The sequence below is a fragment of the Electrona antarctica genome, assembly GCF_951216825.1.
Source record: "Electrona antarctica genome assembly, chromosome: 18".
Lineage (NCBI taxonomy): Eukaryota > Metazoa > Chordata > Actinopteri > Myctophiformes > Myctophidae > Electrona > Electrona antarctica.
This window is the reverse complement of record NC_136799.1, coordinates 34,367,287-34,390,734: the sequence shown is the minus strand read 5'-3', so window position 1 is coordinate 34,390,734 and position 23,448 is coordinate 34,367,287. Positions and strand designations below refer to the sequence as shown.

Sequence of the window (23,448 nt, the reverse complement as noted above, 5' to 3'; positions counted from 1 at the left end):
ACAACAACCGGCCAAAATCCAATACATTTCACACTATTAAAGTCATACATCAAACGAAGAACATTTCTATTGCACCATGAACTTTGAAAAGAGATATGGAGGCTGTCGTGCTCCGTTAAGTGAGATCCATGCAAAACTGAGCAATATAGGAAAGCATGAGCTAATTTCTGACTGGCATTCCTTAAAAGAGCACTAAAGGTGATGAATGTAACCTTTTAACCCATGTTACTATTGAATTAATAGTGGTGAATTTAATAGAAAAGGGAATAGGCCTTGAATATGCCCACACTACAATGATGAATGTCCAGACCCCAGAGTAAAGTCTGGTGATAATTTAACTTCTGTATAGTTAAATGTGGTAATGAATTAAAATAATGTTGATATATGGGTAAACTTAAGAAAGTTTTTGAAAACTATACAGAGTAAAAAGGACGATCAAGTTTTAGTGGGATTTTTGGTTCAATTGTTTAACTATCTATGAAAAGTTGCTTTTTTACTTGAACATTGCATTGAGTGGAAATAAGCTGCATGAATTGATGTGTTTGAATACTTGGAAAAGGTGTATACAGATTTGTATTTATTTTTTAAGTTAAATAACAAAAGTGTAGACGTAATAAGCTTAGGCTGCTTCAGTCTATACTCGTTTCCCTCCATAATATGAAATGTTATGTGATGAATTAAGAATGTTTCGATGGGGGAAAAAAAGAATAAACTAAACTAAATGCATTAGAGTCTTGCAATATTAAACATGTGCAGTCCTGCTTGCATTGCTATAAAGGTTTCAATTGACTTGGTTAAATTCACACTCCAGATTTTACTGTGCATTCTAGGTGTGGCGTTATACACACCAACAGGGCAAATCGTTTTATGATGACAAAATGACAGCATCAGGCATTTAATCTGTTGCAAATTAGAGGTCTTGCATACATTGAGTCCAAGATTCAGAAAAGACTGACAGATTTGTGTTATTAACAGCTAGAGAACTATAGGCCAGCAACTGTATACATGTCCTACCTTGACCAGGATATGTAATGTACATATAACACTAATTGCATCTAACATTCTGTATAGTTCAATGCATTAGAGAATGATGAGGATTGATACATCAAAAGGTGTGCACTGTGCTGTAGTGCTTGCAGTCCCACTGTATTTACTCAGTTATAAAAGTTTTAATTTTACAGCATCTCATTTGGGAGCAGGTTCTCAATAAGAGGTGGAAGCAAAACACTGAAGACTAATCTAGACTCAACCAAGACTCATCTAGGGATTTGGTTTAATCAGATTGTGTCTTAGAAAGGATTCTTAATCAAGCTTATGAGCCCAGTGGCTCCTTACTTGAAATGAAAACAGTCTTAAAACAGATGATTTCTTTCTTATTTTGTTCCCATTTCTCCTTGCCCACCAAGCAGAGTGGTATTCATTATTGGCATCAACAACAATCACTGATTTCTCTGTGCTATGAAGTATAAACTGTCCATTGCCAACATGAAAAAATATTAAAACTGAACTATTCCCCTTTCTCATTAATGCACTTTTAATGGCTACTGTTTATTTAATTTGTTACTCATAACAGCCAACATTATTGCAGAGATGCTGACTAATAGTGCTGCTAAGAAAAAGGTGTCCGACAGCCTGGTGCTGCAGAGGAACTGAATTAACTCTGCATTGCACTTAGTCAGGCCACGTGACTAGAAAATCACTCAAATTAAACGGTTTTGTCACTTTAAATTAAATTACAATTAAATTGTAATTACTTAAATGTGATCGTGAAGATCATTGGGAATTTGTGAACGCTCACATTTTTATGTGCTCCAAATTCAATCGGTCATCCTTAATTTGTTGGCTCATATCATCAACAAATCTATAGTACAACTATTCCAACAAATAGTCCAACAAATAGTTCTCACATACTCAAAAAGTAAGTTAGCTACTGGGCAAGTGCCAGTGAGTAAAGTAGTTTTTCTAGTTAGTTACAAATCAAGAATCTAAAATCATGGTCCTTATAATGGTTTCTTATAGTACACTGAGTGTTTATTTAACTCTGAGTGTACAAATGGAACCAAATGGACCCATCCATTTGGACCCCTCCACACAACCATTTGTGTGCGTAATAGGGGCTGACTGTGATAGTCCCTTCAAAGATGAGCAGGCAGGGATTAACACATTTATCTTTTAAAACATTGACATTATCTCTAAACTATACAGTCATAACTTGCATGACAATAATGCATTAAGTTAATGAAATTACTGCAGATTCTATGCAGGTGTTTCTTCAATAAATAATGTAGTATACGCCATACTATTGGCACATAGCTCATTAAGAGAGCATACTCCCCCTGCCAGCATGACGCAGTACTCTGCTGGAACCTCATATTTCAATCCATTCAGTGTTTTATACCTACCACAGAGGCAGCCCCCTGGCGACATTGATGGATAGATCTGTGCTGCATCCAACCTGGACGGCACATTGAGCCTGTAGAAATGTACTACATGGCATGCCAGAAACTGCATCATCTCCTTACCCAAATTAGGTGAGTGGAGGTGGTACAGCTAGGTAGCTTAATGATAAAAGGAGGATTAGTGGAATCTTTCTCTAATCCCAGGTACATCATCAACTGTAGGTTAACGGAAGCCATGAATTTCAAGTCTAGGGCAGCTAGAAGTACAAGTACAGGTCTGCATTCTGAGAGTCAAAGCAAAAATGTTGAGAAGCAGCGTTCAGTTTTTGTATATCTGGAACAAACTTCCAAAAAGTCTGGAACTATTTTTAATTATATTTATGTCATTGTATGATGTATTTCCTTTACACTTTTGATAATGTTTAAAGCACTTTGAATTGCCTTGCTGAAATGTGCTACTCAAATAAAGTTAGAAGAAAAAGTGCTTTTGCACACCTACAAAGACGGAGTCTTCACTTCGGGAGTGACTGAAACGTTACATCCCTATTACATTTTTGTAAGTGAAGAGTCTAAAGACAGTGTGCAGGACTCAAATAGAGTTGCCTTGCCTATAGAACTCCTGCCAAAATGAATCACATAAAAGAGGACGGCAGAAATGAACCGATGTGAAAGCAGCTGACAGGGGCCTATTTCGGTTTGTTATGTTGAAATTAATGGTGTACCGCAAAGGGGCAACTAAAAACAACCAAGCTTGTGTTACTGCAGGTCCTATTCAATATCTTAACATCCGTTAACAAGGAATCACAAGAAACATTAGGCTACTCTTTATATGGCGGCGTAATGTTTCAAGAAGGATCATTTTAAGAAACACTGCAGTGATACATTGCCAAGTATTAACAGAGCTCTCACACTACATTCTGATTACTGATCACTGTAAAGACATGGGAGTGTTTGTTTTCCAATCCCAGGTCTTTGATACATTCTGCAGGGTATGTAAGGTTCTACAGTGTATGTAGAAGCATACAGTTAGTGAGAGAACTATACAGCCTTATTTATACTTCATCACACAGCAGTGTTAGTGTCAATAAAAGCTGATCTACAAGCTCACAATGTGTCGCATGCCGCAGTTCACACAAAAGGACATTCTTCCGGTGCTTTTCAAATGTTACTGCACCCTGAGTTACCTGAAATAATAGGGATTCATTCATTTGATGCTACCCAACGGGCCAACCGCCAACCTCCAAACCAGAGACATACATATCTACGGACACACACACACGCACGGTGTGTCTCAGCCTCAGGCCCTTCCAATACGTCCAGTTTACCTTCAGAGATGGGGCAGGTGAGGACCTGGGTGCTGTAGGAGCTGAGAGGAGCCACTCGGGCCGAGTGTTTCTTCATCCTCCAGTAGGGGGCGCAAGCCACAGTCCCTCCCTGGGGTGTGTGTGTGTGTGTGTGTGTGTGTGTGTGTGTGTGTGTGTGTGTGTGTGTGTGTGTGTGTGTGTGTGTGTGTGTGTGTGTGTGTGTGTGTGTGTGTGTGTGTGTGTGTGTGTGTGTGTGTGTGTGTGTGTGTGTCGCCGGTGTGCCCGGACCCCCGCAGGCTCAGTTCAGCTCTTCCTGTTGGCTTTGAGCATCCTCAGCGTCCCGACTCCTCCGCTGATTTTGTTTGTTTGTTTGTCTGTCACTTTTGCTTGATTATCCACCTTCCTCCCAGATCTCTGTCAACTTCCTCTGCCTTCTTCCCAGTGCTGCGATCCTCACTTTCACTCTCTTTCAGTCTCTCTCTCTGTCTCTCTATCTCTCTCTCACTCTGCCTCCCCACCTCCTCCTCCTCCTCCTCGCTGTCTCTCTGGACAGCCGTGACACGGCTCGGTGGAGCTGCGGCTCGGTGGAAGTGCGATGGAGTGGAGACTCTTTCAGTGTTGCACTGTCATGCAGTGATCCAGCGCCTGCCACCGTCTCCAAGGGAGACTGAGCTTCAAGTGTGTGTGGCACGGCGCAATCACTACCCTCATCTCTTTCTGTCCATCTCTCTCTCTCTCTCTCTCTCTCTCTCTCTCTCTCTCTGTTGTCCCCTCCCCTTCCTTTGCTCCACAAATCAGCAGCTTTGTTTGGAAGGTAACCCAGCAGTACCCTGGCTAATTATGTTACTTTAGCAGCTGCCCCCTTCTTTTCCTCCTTCCTCTACATACCCTCTACACACACCCCCGCCCCTACTGTACCTGGCCACCCCCTTCCCTCTCTCGTTCTCATCCTCTCTCTTCCAATCACTCTCTTGTTCTCTCTTAGTACTGTACTTGGCACATCTCCCACAATAGCTACTCCTTGAGGTCCTTTTTTTACACCCAACAATGAGGATTTTTTTTGTGTATACAGGCGTCTCAGGTTCTGCAATTTGTGCCATTGCAGCCGTTAACGAATTGACCAGTGAGATGGTCACACATCGGACAACATGGACACATGTAAACGTGGTCATCAATTTAACCACTTTCAACCTGATATCTGTATTTTCAAAAATGTTGACCTCACCCCTATTTGCCAGTTATTGGCACAGACTCTTTATAATTATACAAGATAGTCTATTAACTCATAATTTAAATGTATGTTCGCTCCTACATGCAGTTCCCTTCACCTATGCAATCCACCTGAGACGTCAGAGCTAAAGGTCAGCCACTGGGCACAAGCCAAGGGCACTTTGGCTGTCTAGGCACCGTATGTTTCAGCCAACATACTCTCACTCACCAGTTTGAAGTTGCAATACATCAGTGCAGTGAACCAGCAACCTCTCAGTCAACGGTCAGCTTCCCTAGTCCCTACACAAAGAACAACCTGCCATCTGCCACACATGAAAGACAACACAAACTGCAAACAAACTGCAACTGCATGGTGGCAGTTCACCTCTTGAGCAAGACCCTAATCCTGCATGGTGGCAGTTCACCTCTTGAGCAAGACCCTAATCGTGCAGCCGAGCCCTTCACTCCTGCCTATACCTTTAGCCCCCTGCAGTGATGTGCCAATTGGGGAAGGGAATCAACATCACATAAGTACAAACAAAGGTACTTCTTTGTGGCTAAGGAGCTTGATAAAACAATATTCAGACATCCTGTCTTCATTTTTTATGTTGCAGGTGTCTGCACTATGATACTTAACTGTAGTTCTAAATGTGGCCAGTCTATGATGTCATCTACACTCACACGCCAGTATGATGACTTTGAATATGAATTTTACCCTAGACAAATCCGGAGCGCTGCCCTGTGTAGGCCAGGCATGATTGCTGCAGTGTCAAGCTGCACTTAACTCAGAGCCCGCCTTTGGCGTAGATCTGTGTCATTTGAATAAATCTGACCCAGCGCCAATAGCTATCTATGCCAATTGGTCTTTTATAGTGCTTATGATCGAACAAGTCGTGATGCTATATTAGCATTGGGTTGCTAGGTGATGTTGTCAACAGCAATGGCGCGCCCCATCTTGAACTGCGCACGCATCCGCGGCATCTGTTTCTTTCGATCGCCTTTATCTCCAATTCCTTGTCCCAGATGGCATTTCTGGTCAAAATAAGGTTTATTCCACGGCCCATACCCGACGCTGTAATCCGATCAGCCTTTCTCATCGCCGATCGCGAGACCGGAAGTAGATGCGACAACACACACACACAGTAGTAGTAACATTTGTAACATCCAGTTGCGGGTTTTGGTTCTTCAAAATAAGGGTTGAACGGGGGAAAATCCTGGCAGTACATGGTGAATTAATTAATTCATCCTGGCGGCCAGACCGTTTAATTTGACACCGCAGCTATGATTGCCTACAGGGCACGGCTCTGCGGATTCGTCTATAAAGTTAAATAATAACTGCTTGAAAAAACTGCATGTTACTTCCTTGGCCTACCTGCAGTGTGCACAAGAATCTTTGCGTTGATCGGTCAAGTGTTCTGTCCTGGACAGACAGACAGACAGACATGCCCATCATCACCCTCAGGGTGTTCTGTCCTGGACAGACAGACAGACAGACATGCCCATCATCACCCTCAGGGTGTTCTGTCCTGGACAGACAGACAGACAGACATGCCCATCATCACCCTCAGGGTGTTCTGTCCTGGACAGACAGACAGACATGCCCATCATCACCCTCAGGGTGTTCTGTCCTGGACAGACAGACAGACATGCCCATCATCACCCTCAGGGTGTTCTGTCCTGGACAGACAGACAGACATGCCCATCATCACCCTCAGGGTGTTCTGTCCTGGACAGACAGACAGACAGACATGCCCATCATCACCCTCAGGGTGTTCTGTCCTGGACAGACAGACAGACAGACAGACATGCCCATCATCACCCTCAGGGTGTTCTGTCCTGGACAGACAGACAGACAGACATGCCCATCATCACCCTCAGGGTGTTCTGTCCTGGACAGACAGACAGACAGACATGCCCATCATCACCCTCAGGGTGTTCTGTCCTGGACAGACAGACAGACAGACATGCCCATCATCACCCTCAGGGGCATTGCAAGGGTTTCCAGCCAAATGACTCATCTGTCTGTGGTTTTTGCACTTAAAGATCTTACGGGCTTCACTGTCACTGGGGCCTATACATTTGTACAGTTGGGTGCCACCGATATTGTCCCTTATCATTTGACCCATTTAGGCCTGACCTCAATTTTTTTTAATCATTCTAAATCCTCCAGTTTTCTGAAATAAATATTTTCACGATTTTTCAAAAATAGCAGACCTACAAGCTCGTGGCGCGCTATGAGCTTGTAGATCTGCTATTTTTCAATAGCTAAATTATAACAATGTTTAAAACACCAAAAGGGGTTCCCGCCCAAAATGGGTTAACTGTCCTTTTGCGCAGATCACGCAAACCTCAGCAAAAAGAAAAGGACAATATCGATGGCCAACTGTATGTGCCTGTAGTCAGACACATACGAGTCTTTGCACGCTGTTATATTATCTTAATGCTAACCCTCTCACCACTGAAATCAATAATTGTTCAAATTGTCTGTCTGTCTCTCTGTCTGCTGACTCTGAGTATGACCTACTGTATTGACCCCTGTCTAAGTAGGACCTATGACCCCTGTCTGAGTAGGACCTATAGTTTTCGCCGGCTGCCGGGCACGGCTGCACTAATAACTTTGGGGCGGGCCTGTCAAGAGTTTGAATGGACAGGTATCATGTCAGAACAGGTCAGCTCCATATATGGAGATCTAAGGGTTTGAGGTTTGAGGTCACATGTAGAGTGTCTGGCCAGCTCCATACTGTATATGCAGATCTAGGTGACGATCCAGTCTTCTCCATGTATGGCTATCCAGGGTTTGATGAGGGCAGTGTCGTGATATTCATATATGGAGCGTGTCACGAGGTGTGACGGAGTGACGGCCATATATGGTGGCGTGACGTGTCACGAGGCATGATAGACTGACAACCATATATGGAGGCGTGACGGATTGACGGACTGGATCGACCTTATTGGCCGGTGGAGTACACCGACATACATACATTACATACCCAGCCAATCGCAGTACTTGCGCGCTCTGCTTGCGCAAGTAATAAAAGTATAGTTGCACCGCTCAGTTCGCACGGGTGCAATTTTTTCCTCATTATTTAAAAATCACAATCGTGTGAAGTGAGCAGTGCCTTTTTATCATGATGAACATGTATGATGATGAAGTCGTCAAGTGTCATCAATGTTCCATAAAAAGTCCATAGACTTTTTTTTAAAAGTCCATAGACTTTTTACTGCGTTTAGCACACACAAAGTCATGTTTTGGAGAAGCACTCAACAACTGTTTACTTTGTAAACATTGTTTTCGAAAAGCGCTTTATAAATAAAGTTTATTATTATTATTATTATTAACTGTGTGTCCAGATCCCCAAACTCACATGTCATGTTGCGAGCTTGTAGACTGGCTTTGTGTGTTATTTATGACAAAGTAGGGCTTAAGTAGTCAAATACACAAGCAACAGCAATAATGTCCCCATTCCCTCCATTTGGTTTGATTCGACAGTAATCTTACAATCATTTTATTCTATCATTTTATAAGTGTCACCCTGGCCTGAACCACCAACACCCCCACCTCCCACCCCACCCCTCTCATGTATCTTTACACTGCAATGTGCATCACTCCATTTTGGCACTGATACAAAGAGCATGGCAGATCAGAGTACTGTGTTCATCAATCTCACAGTGGGGAGATGCAGACAGGGAAAAGCATGCAGAGTATTGTCGCTTTCACCCAAACTACATTAAAGGTATTTATTAGTTTGAATGCTAGAGTCTGCTAGTAGAAAGGGGCTATTGGATTACAGAGAGCTTCCACTTCTGAAATAATGGCAGTGTGTGCATGCTTGATTCCTTTTGTCACCGACTCAGTATGACTCAACGAGCACACGGCAAATGAAAGTAATGTCGTGTGGAAAGAGCTTGGATCTAGCAAGGGTTAAAGTGCTTGTCGTGTGTCAAGTGAAGTGTGGTACGTGTGTACTAGGCATGGCTCAAACTGATTGGTCAGGTACCGTATGTGCAAGCAGGGGATGGGTTGGGGGGCCAGGGGTGTACAGTAGATCCCCAGAGACAAAGGGCACTAAACTTAAAAATAGCCTTGCTGATGTGTGGAGCCAGACGGGTAGACAGAGAGGAGAGAGAGACAACCGTCCAGTCAGCAGATCTGGGCCCAGGATACTAATCACTAAGAGGCCGATATAGAGCACAGGCATTATTGGAGGCTATGTGGTTCAAACTGAAGGACTAGATCAATGGCTGATACGTTGCAGCAGGCACACTGGTGATTTGAACAGCATGGCGACAGATCCATGTACAGATGCACACTCATAAATATGATGGCTGTATATTCTATCATAAAATATAATGACAATAATTGAATTTATTTGTATATATAGTGCTTTTCCAAACAAGGTTACAAAGTGCTTTACAGAACACAGCATAATAACCATAAGTTAAAATAGCATACATACAATCAATGGGTAGCATAATTAAAACTAAAGTAACAGAGAAGAAAAAAACGATTAAAAACAACACACACACATAATGTATTTATTAACGAGGTGCTGTATAAAAGTACATTCAGCAAATCTTCAGCGCCATATTGGCGGCTAGCAATGTCGATAGAAGAGATTGCACTGCATTGTGCAAGCCATTTAGCTGCTTTCTTTGGCATCCCAAGTTGTTGGGAGCCTCTTACAACCAACCTATGTACATGTCCTAGGCTGGCAAAGTTAAACACAAGTAGATTGCACCTATGGTATGTAGGAGCGATTGGTATTTAGTAACTTTAGTCATAAAAGCTTCCTCTAAGTTAAAGTCAAAGGTGCAGGCCACTTCAAGAATGGAAACTGATTTGGAGCCTTTGTATACAGTGTGCGTATATACCAGATTTCGTTGATCCGACCAATATGTCTGAGTCACAGTGTCGGGGGCTTTGTCAGAGTACCGTTGTACCCTTATGTCTGAGTCCCTTTTGTGCCCATATATGGAGATCTCTGTATGTGTCCATCCATACCAGTATGCCTTTTATGCCCATATATGGAGATCCCTGATGTTATATTCCTATATATAGACCTCCTCTGCACCTCCATAGTAACGGACGGTGATGTCCCTGTATACTGTAGACCAGGCATACTGACGCAGTCCATTCAGGCCCTTTGTCATTCAGATCAGCCTATTTTTCCTCAATCCTGGCTTTGTCTGTATGCATCTGTCTCTCTCTCAATCAACACATCTCTGAGAGAACCAGGACGAAACTATAAATACCACATCATGGTTGTCCTCCAACAAGTTGCAGTTTACACCCATGTCCAGACTGGTAGACTCATATAGCATATGCAGAGAAGACTTAATGAACGTACAAATGTTTTGAGGTCCTTGACCTCAAAACCTTTGACCACCAAATTCTAATCAGTCCATCCTTAAGTTCAAGTGGATGCTTGTGCCAGATGTAATCAAATTTCCTTAGGGCGTTCCTGAAATATCACGTTCACAAGAATGAATTCGTACTTATGGCAAGGAACGTACATACGGATGTATGTATGTATGTATGTATGTATGTATGTATGTATGTATGTATGTATGTATGTATGTATCGGTACGTTACGTATGTACGTACCGGCAGATGTATGGATGGACAAGCCTATGCCTCTATCCACAGCTGTCGTGGGTGGAGGCATAAAACATTGAAAGAGAGAGAGAGAGAGAGAGAGAGAGGGAGATACAGAGAGACAGACAAAGAGAGAGACAGAGAGACAGAATTGTAGTCATTGTAGTAGTGTCTGGACAAAATATCAAATTAATTACTGTTTAAAAGATGTTACCAGTAACTTGGAAAAGGAGGACACCCAGTGGTAAGCAATAAGTATTGCATTCGACGCACAATACATTACAGTATTACCTGTATGTTCACTGACCAGACAGTTGTCTCTGCATGAAAATAAAACATTTTCTCATTTTGTACAAAAGACCACAACAGAGTGAATTTGGCTACTTTTCTCCTACGGATGCAATTTCATCTCCACAAAATATTTGAGTCATTCACACACATATATTAAATAGAATTGGATTCATATTAGCAATAGAAACACAGCAAATGTTGTGTATTAGCTTCTTACTGTTTATCTTGTGTCAAGGATTCTTTACACATGGAGGTAGTAATTAGGGTAAGTACTTCAGACATCCCATCACAAGAGCACATTTACTGTCTGTCTGTCTGTTTATTGGAGTATGGATTGGATGGCCAAGTAATCCATTTATAGACCACATGAGGGCACTATAAGGCAACTGACAGGCTGACAAGCTTTCCATATGAACAGTAGTAGAAAGTATGCTGCATTGGTCATACAAGGTAGTACTGAAGATAGGACAGAGTGTATTATTTTTGCATCATGACAATAATCGTCCACAGGGCATTGTGAAAGTTAAAAATCACACCTGTGTGAAGTGAGGGGCGCTAATATATTAAAGTCTAACTCATGTTGATTAGGTGATGTAATGGTGATGTAAAACAAACGGTGCCAACACAAACATTAAACGCCATTACCAATAAAGAGACAATATGACGTAAATGGCACATTATGACGTACATTTTCCCTTCATTGTCAATGGCGTTTACAAAACAAACATTGAACTAAAGACAAACATTAAACCTGTGTATAGGAGGGGCAGGCGCCCCTCAAAAATACAGAATTCTTACAAATCATGCCATGTTGACTTGTGAATTACAGAACAAAACTGCAAAGAATTTAAGTAGGCTGCCTTTTAACAGGGTTTAGGTCTGGGAGCCTGGGTGCCAGAACTGTTGTTGGTCTCCCCTGTTCCTAATCATTTATGGGGGTAGGGGGTGGTTATATGACCAAGTTATATGTAACGCCTCTGCACGCACCCGGCTGGAATTTCTGCACATGGCATGCTTTGTGCTTTGCATCGTTACCATTTCATCAGTTGGCCAACATTAAGATTCTACTGACCTTTTATCAGAATGTTATTGAGAGGATGGCCCTGTACACATAAGTAAGACATTACATACAGTGCAATTTTAGACTAGATTATATTTTATGGAGGCCTAGTGATATATAGTGAAGATAGTGATTGATGGTTAATAATAATGTATGTTGCAAAAACTGTGTTTTGTTGGGTCCAATGTCTCCGCCCCTGATGTAAGGCCAGGGTCTCTCGCCACCTCTGGTCTCCACCATTCCATGCCACTGTATTTCAGCGTGGCTTGCCTGAACATTCTGCCACTTGCCATTGTCCAGTGATACAGTATACTGCATGTCAGCAGTCGTGCAAGTCTCACTGCAAGAAATATTGCACCCATTACTTAATGGGTGTTTTTTTCTATTCCCCAGAGAGAGCACGAGGCACACGGTACTTCAGCTAAACAGCAGTTCAGGCGAAAGCTCAGATCCTGTTTGATTCTAGCCGTGCTATAAATAGCACTGAGATTGAACAAGCCTGGGAACGGGACAGGGCCCAATTGACTGTGGACATATACTGAATGTTAGTCTATATCTACCGGCCCTAATACTTTTTCATTTAAAAGCCAACCATATCACATGGTGAAAAAATAGCCTACTGGATTTTTTTTTATAGTCATTTCTTATGTCTCACTTTTTCTCTTCAGAGACACACTTTGTGTACTACACAAATTGAGTAACTTACGCTTGCTTGTGTGCCTCCATTGTCAAATTTTCCCCCCTTTTTCAGTTGACTTCTCCTTCTGTGGTGTCAGGGATGAACCACAAGCAGTTGCTGAGCGAGGCTGCCTTTAATTAGCTGTCAATGCCCCTCTTACATAGAAATGTACCTAGCAGGAGCTTGCCACTACAGAGGGTTGGCCTTCTCAAAAATATGGTACTCGCACACATGATACACAACAAGGGCCTGCCTAACTTGGATGTAAATCAAAACAACAATGCTGTCTCTAGAGCATATGATCATTATACAGGCAATATGTGTACCGTGTCCTCTGGTTCCAGGAGAGCTCCCTAGAACAGAAGATCAGTACGACCAAAGAGCTGTGTTGTGGACAATGACAGGCACATGCTGACACCACACACCCTCTCTCGGGACTGCTCAGGCTTGACGGGCAGGCGGTGGATGTCAAGATCTTTAAGATCTTTTACCTGCACTGAAATCAACTACCACCTGTCCTTCACCTGAGGAGGCTGAAGGACATTTTAACTGCAGCATTCTGGTCACACAGTCTCACTCCTCACATTCAACATTGCATGAGCTGGTACAACTTCTTCACAGAGAAAACCAGACGAAATGTATCATCAAGCATGTAATCAAAACCACTCCAGTTTTGGGCACAACTCCTCAGACTCAACTCTCAGACCTGAGCACTGACGATGATGAGACAGCCTGCAGGAGAGAGGTCAAGAACCTGACCGCAGTGGAGAAGGCCTTGCTCTGCAACAACATCACTGTGATTCACTGACAAACTCGCATGGGATATGCACACAAAGCATGTACAGCAACACCTCTTTCACTTCAGGCAACTGACGTTTGGCATGGAGCCTAAGGTCCTTCTCCAGAGGCACCATCCTGGTTGCATCACTGCCTGCTATGGGAGTTGCACTGCTTTTAAAGCATTGCAGAGAGTGGATGATGTGAGCTTCCCTCAAGCCACATCCATTTCTGACCCATGTTGGGTCAGAAAAGCATGCAGGCTTATCAAAGAACCTAGTCATCTCAACCACAGATGCTGCTACGTGGCAAGTGGCTTCGTGGGCCATGGCCACAGAGCCACTAGCAGTAGGGTGCTAAATAACTTCTTCTCCAGGATAATCAGGTTTATGATGCGTGATGCGACGCATTGTGAACTTTTGAATTTGTGAGCAATTTGTACTACTTTTTCTTGTTTGTTTTCCATGGGTGATGGGTGTACAGTATGTTTTTATGTTGTTTGTAAGCCCCTAACTAAAGACGATTTAATATCATTATGTGATAGACAAGACTGTTAAATCTTGAATCTTTTCACCTTGAATCTTTTCACTACAGTAACATTAACAACAACAAAAGCCTAGGAAAATAGGGTATGTAATGTAAGGGTCAAGGGATTTTACCGTTTACCTCTCAACAAAAGGCCATCAACATTTTGACTTTCATTTGAAGGTGCAATAGTTAGAGCATGGTATGTATTACACCAAATGTAGTCCACAGTCTGCCTTACAGGCATATTTAATTCAATACAGATGGCAAGTAGCAATAATAACAAATTGGCAGCAGATTCTTACTAAATATATAATTACCCCATAGGCTTGGCAGGATATGTCTACTGTTCTATTTATGCTTCTCTTTGTGTTATCCCACTGATCAGCCCTTTATGGAAAATGATATGCAACAGCTCAAGGGCCATGCATTTCTCCACTCCAAAGTTCACGATTGTGTAAACAAAACAAGGCAAACTAATATATTTGGCATAGAATATAGAAATAATTGAGACTCCATACCAATTGCGTTTGGAGTGTATAAAGCCTATATGACATAAAATAATTAGGCTTTCGCAACCTTGGAAAGATGGGTGAGCTCTTCTGTACTCCCGCACAGTGACAGGACAAGAGAAATTATGTTTTTAAAGCTTGTTTGAGCTGGCTGTATTGCAACAAATAGAAGATGCGCTTTGGATCATCACCTTCTGACATCTCGGGCATGACACCACTTTGTTGCTGGAATAGAAAATATATGGGTGGCATACTTGAGCTGTGTCCCACGTGCCACGTGTCAAAACATGCCTCTCTGCGAGGCTCGTACTCACCATGGCTTTCATAAGCTTGCTGTGGGGCTTATTCCCCTCCACACCTGCTCCATGTACACCTTGCAGCAACCACACTTTGCAACTTTTCTAGTTTCATAGGCGTATTTGGAAATAAGCACATTTATTCATATCACAGCAGGACTATTTACTGAATGATTCAGTTCTTTTGAAACCCCATGAATGAATTTGTTAAACACATTGCATCATATTTTCACTGGGTGCTACTCTTTAGCAAATCAATCAAACAACAAATTAAACTAGACAGGTCGGCAAATATCTCATCAAAAGTGTTTGATTACATTCTGGCTGGAAGTGACACTATTGATAAACAGAGCACACAAAATGAAAGACAGGTTCATTTCCTTTTCCCCTGGCTTCTATCTTGCAATCCATCAAGCCACACTCAGCTCATGCAGGAAGCTCAGCTGTAACAGGACAGAATAAGGTCCTAATTGCATCTTTCCATTACATTTAAGATTCAAAAGAAGCATGGTGACAGTCGGATATTCAACAGGAGTGATCCATTGCTCTATGGATGTGGGGATGAATATCTTAGCATGTACCGTAAAGTATGAGTACTATCCATTCAAAGTTGTTCATTTGTTTGGACTTCGAACAGACTTTTGAGCTTTCCTGACAGGTCCAATTCATTTGGGGTGTATGGTTGTACGCCATCTACATCAGTGTGGTGTCCAGGTGTCTATGTGGGGTCCGGGGGACCCCGGGGGACCCCAGGGGTCCTTGGGTTCACACTTCGCACTCACAGCTAAATAATTGATATGGTAGGAAGTTAGGAACCAAATCGTCCCTTTGGGTCTGATCTGTAGGGTTGGATCTGTAGGTGTACAAATGGACAAGCCCATTTGTATACTCTGAGTTAAAATTACCACAGATTCTTTTTACAGTGTAGATTGGGGTCCATGAAAATAAAAAGTTTGAGAATTACTGATTACAATGGCTAATTGGCTATCTTTTTGGAGACAGGAGCATGCTAAAACCTCATTACCTTTACAGGGAGACAATATCATGGAGCAGTGGATACCAATTACATAACACTGAAGCAAGAGCCTCTGACCATTAAAATACTCAGCATGCCTGCCAGTCTTACCCTCATGAAATACAGACCTACACAGTAAATCCCTTATGGTTCCATACTTCCATTTTACACTCTCAGAGAGTTAAACAAAGACTCAGGATTTTGAAGTACATGCCTCATTTGATATGCTTGGATACTAATAGGCCATATGGTGGATCACTGGATTGCAATGGTTGTTATTCTCTCCAATGTAATACCACTGTCGTACATTTAACAAATACATGACATTTTACAGATCATATCTGAACAGTCAGTGCACTGCATTAAGTAATACGTATTCTACCCAAACCCCTCCAAGGCTAGAAAGGCAATATTGGCAACCGAATCAAGATGATATGAGTTTTCTATCAAGCAAGAGAAACCCAGACAAATCAATTGACATTGCCTTAGCTGGTAGACTTTATCAGTGCTGCTATGAGATTAAAAAAAGAAATACCAGGTTTAGTGGTTACAGTATAGTGTATATACTGAATGATGCTGGCCATACACAATGAAATGTATTTCTGATAAATGGTTCAATGTGGTTCACACACACCTATAGCTCAAACATACAACACAGCTTAAGACATGCATCAAAATAATTGATACTTTATGCATAAAACTGACTGCATTCAGGGACTTGCAACTTTTTTGGGCACAAGCTTTACTTTTAAAGTAGAAGGAGGAGAGACCTGCATACCGCCACTTGCTGGTTCAAGGGTTTTATTTTTAAATAAAAGTCATAGCAACGTTTCGGCCTTTTGGCCTTCTTCCTTCTCCAAGCGTTTGCTGTTCTGCCAGGACCTATACGCACCTGCTGTAAAATTATACTGGGTGTGCGGAAGTCATCTCTCTAATAAGATGTACCATTTGAATTCACTGAAAACCACCACTGCTTTACATCTTAGGCTGCCATGCAAATTAGGTAATGGGAAGGGAAAAAAACGGACTATATGGGGAGAAAAGCATTATGCATTCTGTAAGAACAATGCAAAAAAACCATCTTGCCACACTAATTGAAAGCTGTGTGCCCGTTTATACGTCCGCCTTCTCCTACCAAACCACTCCATTTGTACACATCTCTCTATGCACCTACTGCATGCCATAGGAAACAACACAAACACACTACTTTGCATCCATGCAACTGTCATATTTACTGTACAAATATTGCTTTTCTGTACCATACTGTTATTGCACAACCATTTGCTGCGATGCAAATTACATCACAATTTCCACATTCACCGACCCCTCTCCTACACACACACACACACACACACACACACACACACACACACACACACACACACACACACACACACACACACACACACACACACACACACACACAGGGCGGAGGCATTTGTCCTACGTAACAGCATGGTACAGCACAGTACACTATGGTACAGTACAGTACAGTACACAGGGCTTGACATTAACTTTTTGAGGCACTTCTCGTTCGGACAAACTGTACATTTCCCATTCACTTGTCCGGGCACAAAAGTCACTTGTCCGAAGCACGAGCACACACAAATACATACTAGGGATATGTGGCCACCTGGACAACTCGGCACATGGTCACTTGGACAGCTGGCCACCAAAACCAACTGGCCGCAAGGGACTGATGAGTGGCCACCTGAACAAGTGGCCACCCTGGACAACTGGGCACCTGGAGTCTGGACAACTGGGCACCTGGACGAGTGGCCACCGTTCTGCCCACCTGGATGAGTGGGCATCCGGACAACTGCCCACCTGAATGGCGTGGTGTGGCGCTAGAGCGAGACTGGCTGAAGGCCGGTCGAGTTCTAGTTACAGTAATACAAAAGTGAACCACTTAAACCATAATAGCTGGGACTCCCCGGGCCAGGCCTCTTCTTTAAATATAGCCAATACAAGCTGATTGCCACACTTTGTGAGCTTTTAGATCTGCTATTTTTATCCAATTCTCCCCAGAATAAGAAAATATAAATTAATAAAATAATAAGTACATTCATACAATTTGAACATACTAGACATTAAAAACTCATTCACTGCCACCTAGTGGACACATAAGTGTAGAGCTTGTGCCAGAAAAAGGACAAGAATAAATAAACGTGCACGCATCCGTGTTTGGGATGAGCGAGCATTCTTGTATTCATTCAGACAGAGTCCATATACTGTAGACTTGGCCACACACACATGATGTCACGGGCGGAACACACAGAGCCAGGCATTGGAGGGGCTAGCTGCCCCTCAAAAACAAAATCACACTTGTGTGAAGTGAGGGGCGCCTTTGGGGGGCACGCAAAATATGTGATAGTAAAAGACTTGGCTGCCACATGACATTGCGGGGCAGCGGGGGGCAAACACAAAGCCAGGTGTTGGAGGGGCTAGCGGAGTAGCGCACCTAAGAAACTATTCTTGCCCATACATCTTTTTGAGGGCTATATAGGCCTACAGCTTTTCGTCACAACACGTGGCACATTTGCCATCGACAATGAAAGGAGAATTTACATCAAATGAGGACGAGCAAATCGACTTTTCTAAACACATTGCAACTGTTTTAATATATATATATATATATATATATATATATATATATATATATATATAAATTCAGAGCGCCCCTTACACAGGTGTGATTTTTAACAACTTAAACCCCATATTTGTGAGCGGGGACTGCCCATAACTCCGACATCCCGTTATCCGAACATATGCTTCCGCATGCAGTTAGGTTTAGGGTTAGGGATAGTAATGAGGTTAGGTTTAGGGTTAGGGTTAGTAGCGGGAGGTCGGACTAACGAGAGATCAGACTAATGGGAGGTCGGACCAATGCGTCCCTCAGGGCTCTATACTAGTGTATTTGCATTTTCTGTTATTGTGGGGAAAGCTTTCGCAGGAAATAGCTGATCGACAAGCTCCCAATCCCCACAATACGGATGTTGTGGTTTAAGTGGTGTACTGCACTATTTGGGGATATTTGGGGGAATAGGCCACAATATTATTATATATGGGCACAATATTTTGGTGCCCACATCTATTCCAAGGTCAAGGTGGATGTACATCTGTCACTGTTGATCAGTGAGCTACTTTGAACTGAAAGCCTTAATGTGAGAAAAGACAGACTTGCATGTTTGGAACGGAACGTAAACGTCATGGGACATGGCAACACATCTATCACAGGAGCCTATAATACTGTATGTTCCTTCCTTCCTACCTGTACAGTGCTTGCTGGTGTAACAATCCAATCCATAGCAGAGAAATTGGTCCGTCATTATGGAAACAATATCCATGATGACTGCATGCATGCATGGGCAATATCCCCACTTTGTGTGACTTCACGTGTCATTGGCTTGTGGTAAAATTGAGTGCTGCCGTGCACACACAACAGGACTGAGAAGGCCGAGTTAACATTTTGATTGATTGATTGAAGAATTTATTAACAGTTTGCAGAATTAAAGTACATTTCAAGCACAAACTCAATACAAAGGCTGTTAACTGTGAGTGGACGACCCAATTAAGCATTACACTTGTTTCCAACAGGGTCCACCATGTTCAAATCATCAAAACATTTAGAGACGTACAAATAGACACTTCTATAGACAGAACAGGAATTCATCAAAAAAGAATTCATCAAAAAGGAGGTAAAAAGGGAAAAGAAATATATACAGTGAGGGGAAAAAAAGGGGGGGGCGGGGGGGGGGATTCAGATTTTACGGGGGCCAGTTTCGAATTGCAGCCATCCGTAGGTGCCCTTTGAGAGCGGTTTTGAAGGAGTCAAGGGATTCGCATGTCTTAATGACAGTTGGTAGGGCGTTCCACATTTTGGTGGCATAGGAGCGAAAAGAATTTAGTCCCTTGTTTGTGCCGAATCTGGGTTGTACATGGTTCGTTGCACTCCCTCTGGTGTTGTGGGTGTGGACTTCGTTAACATTAAGGAAGTATCTAGACAGGTACATGGGTATCTTGGTGGTGTATCGAATCTTGTGGACCAGACCCATTGCAAGTTGCTGTACTCTGTCGTCGACCCTAAGCCATTCCAGCCTGTCGAAGTGGGCAGGGGTGAGGTGGGTTCGGGGGGCTAGATCAAGTAGGAGCCTGACCAGTTTGTTTTGGGAAGTCTGGAGCCTGGTTTTAAGGGCCTTTGAGGTGCTGTGGTACCAGGAGGTGCATGCATAGTCAAAGAAACCCTGTACAAGGGCTCCTGTTAAGGTCTTCAAGGTGTTTTTGTTGACCAGTGAGGAGATCCTGTAGAGGAATCTTGTTCTATGGTTGACTTTTTTGATTACGTTGGTGGCCATTTTATCACCGGAAAGATTAGCCTCCAGGATGGAACCTAGGTAGGTAATTTCATCTTTACGTGTGATAACATTGTCACCCACTCTAACCAAGAAGCCATTTGCCTTGCTGAGATTACTAATAGAGCCAAAGAGAATGGATTCAGTTTTTCCCAGGTGTAAAGATAGTTTGTTATCAGCGAGCCAGGTGCAGATTCTACCGAGTTCAGAGCTGAGGGCATTTTCAACCTGCAGTTTGTCCCTGCAGTTTGTCCCTGCAGTTTGTCCCATGATCAACCAGCTTTGATTACACAGGTCACGTCACGTGTGCTGGTTTGAACGTGAACCCAAAGAATATCAGGGGATAAGAGAGCGCAGCATGGACACATGATGGAGCTTTGGAATTGATTGAATACTTTAACAGTTTGCAAAGTATTCTGTACTAGTATAGTACAGATTTATGCAAAAGGATGCTAAAACTTATGGGTAACCCAAAAAAGGACAGGTCAGGGCTTATTTCCATTGAGGTTGTGTATTCAATTCATCGAGACATTTAATTGAAAAGACAAACAATAATATACAATAATATGCAAAACATCATATACGACCGGACCCGACTATGGATAAGCGGCCCGTTGAAGATGGATGGACATCATATACACAAGTAATAAAAAGAGAAATGTGTAGGCCAAGTTGGCCTAGCCAACAGTAACCTACTACGCATCCTGCCAACAGGGCACTGGCTGCAGTACGTGCCCTGTTGGCCAGGTGTAGCTAATTAGTGCTAATTAGTACACCTCAGTGGCTGGCGCCCATGCATCCCTCTGTGGATTCGTCAGACATAAGTGAGTTTATTGTTAGCAGCCAGGTGTGAGCCTGTGAGGGCAAACAGTAGGCTACCCTTTGCTGTTTTTGGGATGTCTGAAGCCTTGTTTTTAAAGCCTTTGTGGTGCTATAGTCAAAGTGACATTGAATGAGTGCTTCAGCTAGAGCCCTCTGTATTTATTCGTACTGACCAACGAGGAGATCCTGTACACAAATGTAGTTATTTTTACTTTGATTACTTTAGTTGCCATTTTTTCGCTGGAAAGAATTTCCACTAAAATACAATTAACCCAGGTAGGCAATTTCTTCTTTCCTTGTAAATTGTGATTGATATTCGAGATTTCGAATATAACCGTCCGACCCTGCACGCAATGTTCCAATCCCTGGTGAGTGGTGTGAGGTAGGCTATAGGCCTACTATAGGCTACTTTGCAATTGCATTGTTTGCATTTGCACTTTTGCCACCACAGCTGGAGACGTGAGCATGATTATTGGACGGCGTGATAATATGATTGGATGTTTTTGTCTGGGGTTTCAAATAGCTTGCAATCACCAAAAAGCCCCTCGACCGACCGGTCGATCATGGTTGCCTTGCCCACTCCTGCATTAATTAATTGGAAACATCTGCAGTAAACAATTCAGGGGGGCGGAGTAGCCTACATGCAGGGTGTTGACATATAATATTTGGTCTGACTCAGGCCAGAACATATAGTTAGATATTGCTTGTTGCACCATATAAATGTGTCTGTGGGCTATACTGTGGGCTATACATTTGCAATAATTGCAGTCTCTCTCTCTCTCTCTCTCTCTCTCGTTGACATGTGTTGCGTCTCTCTCTCTCTCGTTGACATGTGTTGCGTCTGAAGAAGTCAAATAACGGATAAATCAATGTGGAAGCCGACACAATGATGTTGGCTGGATAATAAGCTTCTGCAGAATATCAAATGTGTTAACCAATAGAGGACATTCATGACAGACAATATATTCCCCTAGCTCTGCATGTCCATAGCTCTAATATATACGAGAGCTAATATTCCCCCTATATGTCATACATTAGCTACTATAGCGAAATCCGGCATATAGGCCAACTCAACTGGGACCAAAGGAACCCGAATTTGGTCCCTTTGAGATTTTTTACAATGCACTGGCCTGGGTCTGTGGCCACAGCCACACCTGGGCGAAAGGTGTGTTCACTTCGTACCCATGTGTAACAGTGTAAGCATACTTTGTTTTACTTACTTTTGTGACTGGTATATCCTGGAAAATATCCATAGTAGCCCGTAATCCTCAAAATCCGGTCCTCAATATCATGCAGTCCGTTGGCCGTCACTCTGGGGTCCCCGACGAGAGAGGGACTGTCACCGGTCGACGTCGCCTCCTTGCCTGGCAAGGTTGTGCTCTTCAGGGGTTCCAGCCGAATGCAAGGCTGGTCTCCACTCTCCTCGAGACTTTCGGTGCTTGTCATTGTTGTAGGTCCAAAAGCGGACAAAAATTGAAACTACTGCGAAATGTGCTGTGATCAGCATGCGAAGGGAGACAGGAGCAGCATCACCAATTAACAGCTAGAGGACAACGTTCACATTCCATCTGATAGCCTGCACTACTCGCTGGCGGGCGCGCCAGGCGAGGTGAGCGAAGTTAGGGGTCGTGTCAGACATTGAACGCTAGAGGGCGTGTCATTACTATCACATGCACATTGCACAGTAGTATATCTGAATTTTACAGTAGTATAGAACCAATAAGCAGGAATGAGCAGTAGGCTATTATGCTCAGTTTTATTTATCAGAAGCGTTTCATAGCCTATATTCCATTTAGCTTAGCTATGGACCAGAGCTACTGCCATCCAGTGTTGGTTCTAACTTCTCCATTACTTTCCCCAGATATAATACTTATGGTTTATGAATACATGTAATAAATGCGATTTGATTAACAATATAATAACAAATACATAACTGCATACATGTAATAAATGCGATTTGATTAACAATATAATAACAAATACATAACTGAATAACTGCACTGAAGATTGAAGAACAAAAGCTACCCTCTCACCTGAGAAATGGATGGATAGATCTATCTTTCTAGCTAGATCTATTATCTACAGTATCTCCACACCTCCATGGCTTTAGGTGGTGTTTGATGGTTTGAAATAAAATCTATAATGAGCATAAGGACAAATCTGTCCACGTATCCAATTTAGCCTAGGCTACTACTTACTTGCAATAATGATTTACTGTCAGCTTCTATTAACTTAGAGTCTTATAAGTTATGGTGTACTTGGATATTATATCAGACAAATGGTCAAGAATAAAAAGAAAAAACAAAAACATTATTCCAATTGCATTGTCATACAATTACAGTGTGTGACATATTTAAATCCAAGGTAAACCCCAGAACAATCTTTTATTCTGCCGGCCAAAGCCTGCATAACTGGCTTGAGGGAAGCTCCAGTTGACTGGATCAGTCCAGACTGTGGAAGGAGCCCAGAATGTGCTGACTACTGTGCTCCAAATCCAATAACAGAAGATGCAGTATTTCAGTGTCTCTGCAATACGCCTCTGTGTCCAAGTCCTCAGCACTTTGTGTGAAATTGATTTCCAGTGTGAGAATTTGCACCCCTGTTGGCATTG

At 42.7% G+C, this 23,448-nt stretch overlaps 2 protein-coding genes across 10 annotated transcripts in view; one reads left to right on the top strand and one right to left on the bottom strand.

Moving 5' to 3' along the window:
• The window catches only part of slc35f4 (solute carrier family 35 member F4), a gene marked incomplete at its 5' end in the record, with an annotated part of 34,624 nt that extends 12,256 nt beyond the window's left edge, over positions 1-22,368 (bottom strand). The window contains one exon of one of the 2 annotated variants that reach the window (XM_079528325.1): positions 22,058-22,368. In XM_079528325.1, coding sequence (XP_079384451.1) covers positions 22,058-22,283 — 226 coding nt within the window. Of the gene's footprint in view, positions 1-3,724; positions 3,801-22,057 lie in introns of those variants that run through there. The other variant, XM_079528326.1, reaches the window with a different exon arrangement.
• Positions 20,814-23,448, top strand: part of LOC306942446 (uncharacterized protein) — a 35,824-nt gene continuing 33,189 nt past the window's right edge. For 5 of the 8 annotated variants that reach the window (XR_013792294.1, XR_013792295.1, XM_079528330.1 and 2 more), the window contains exon 1: positions 20,814-21,113. The gene's annotated coding sequence lies outside the window, so the exon portion shown is untranslated. The remainder of the gene's footprint in view (positions 21,114-23,448) is intronic. The other 3 variants (XR_013792296.1, XR_013792297.1, XR_013792298.1) reach the window with 3 other exon arrangements.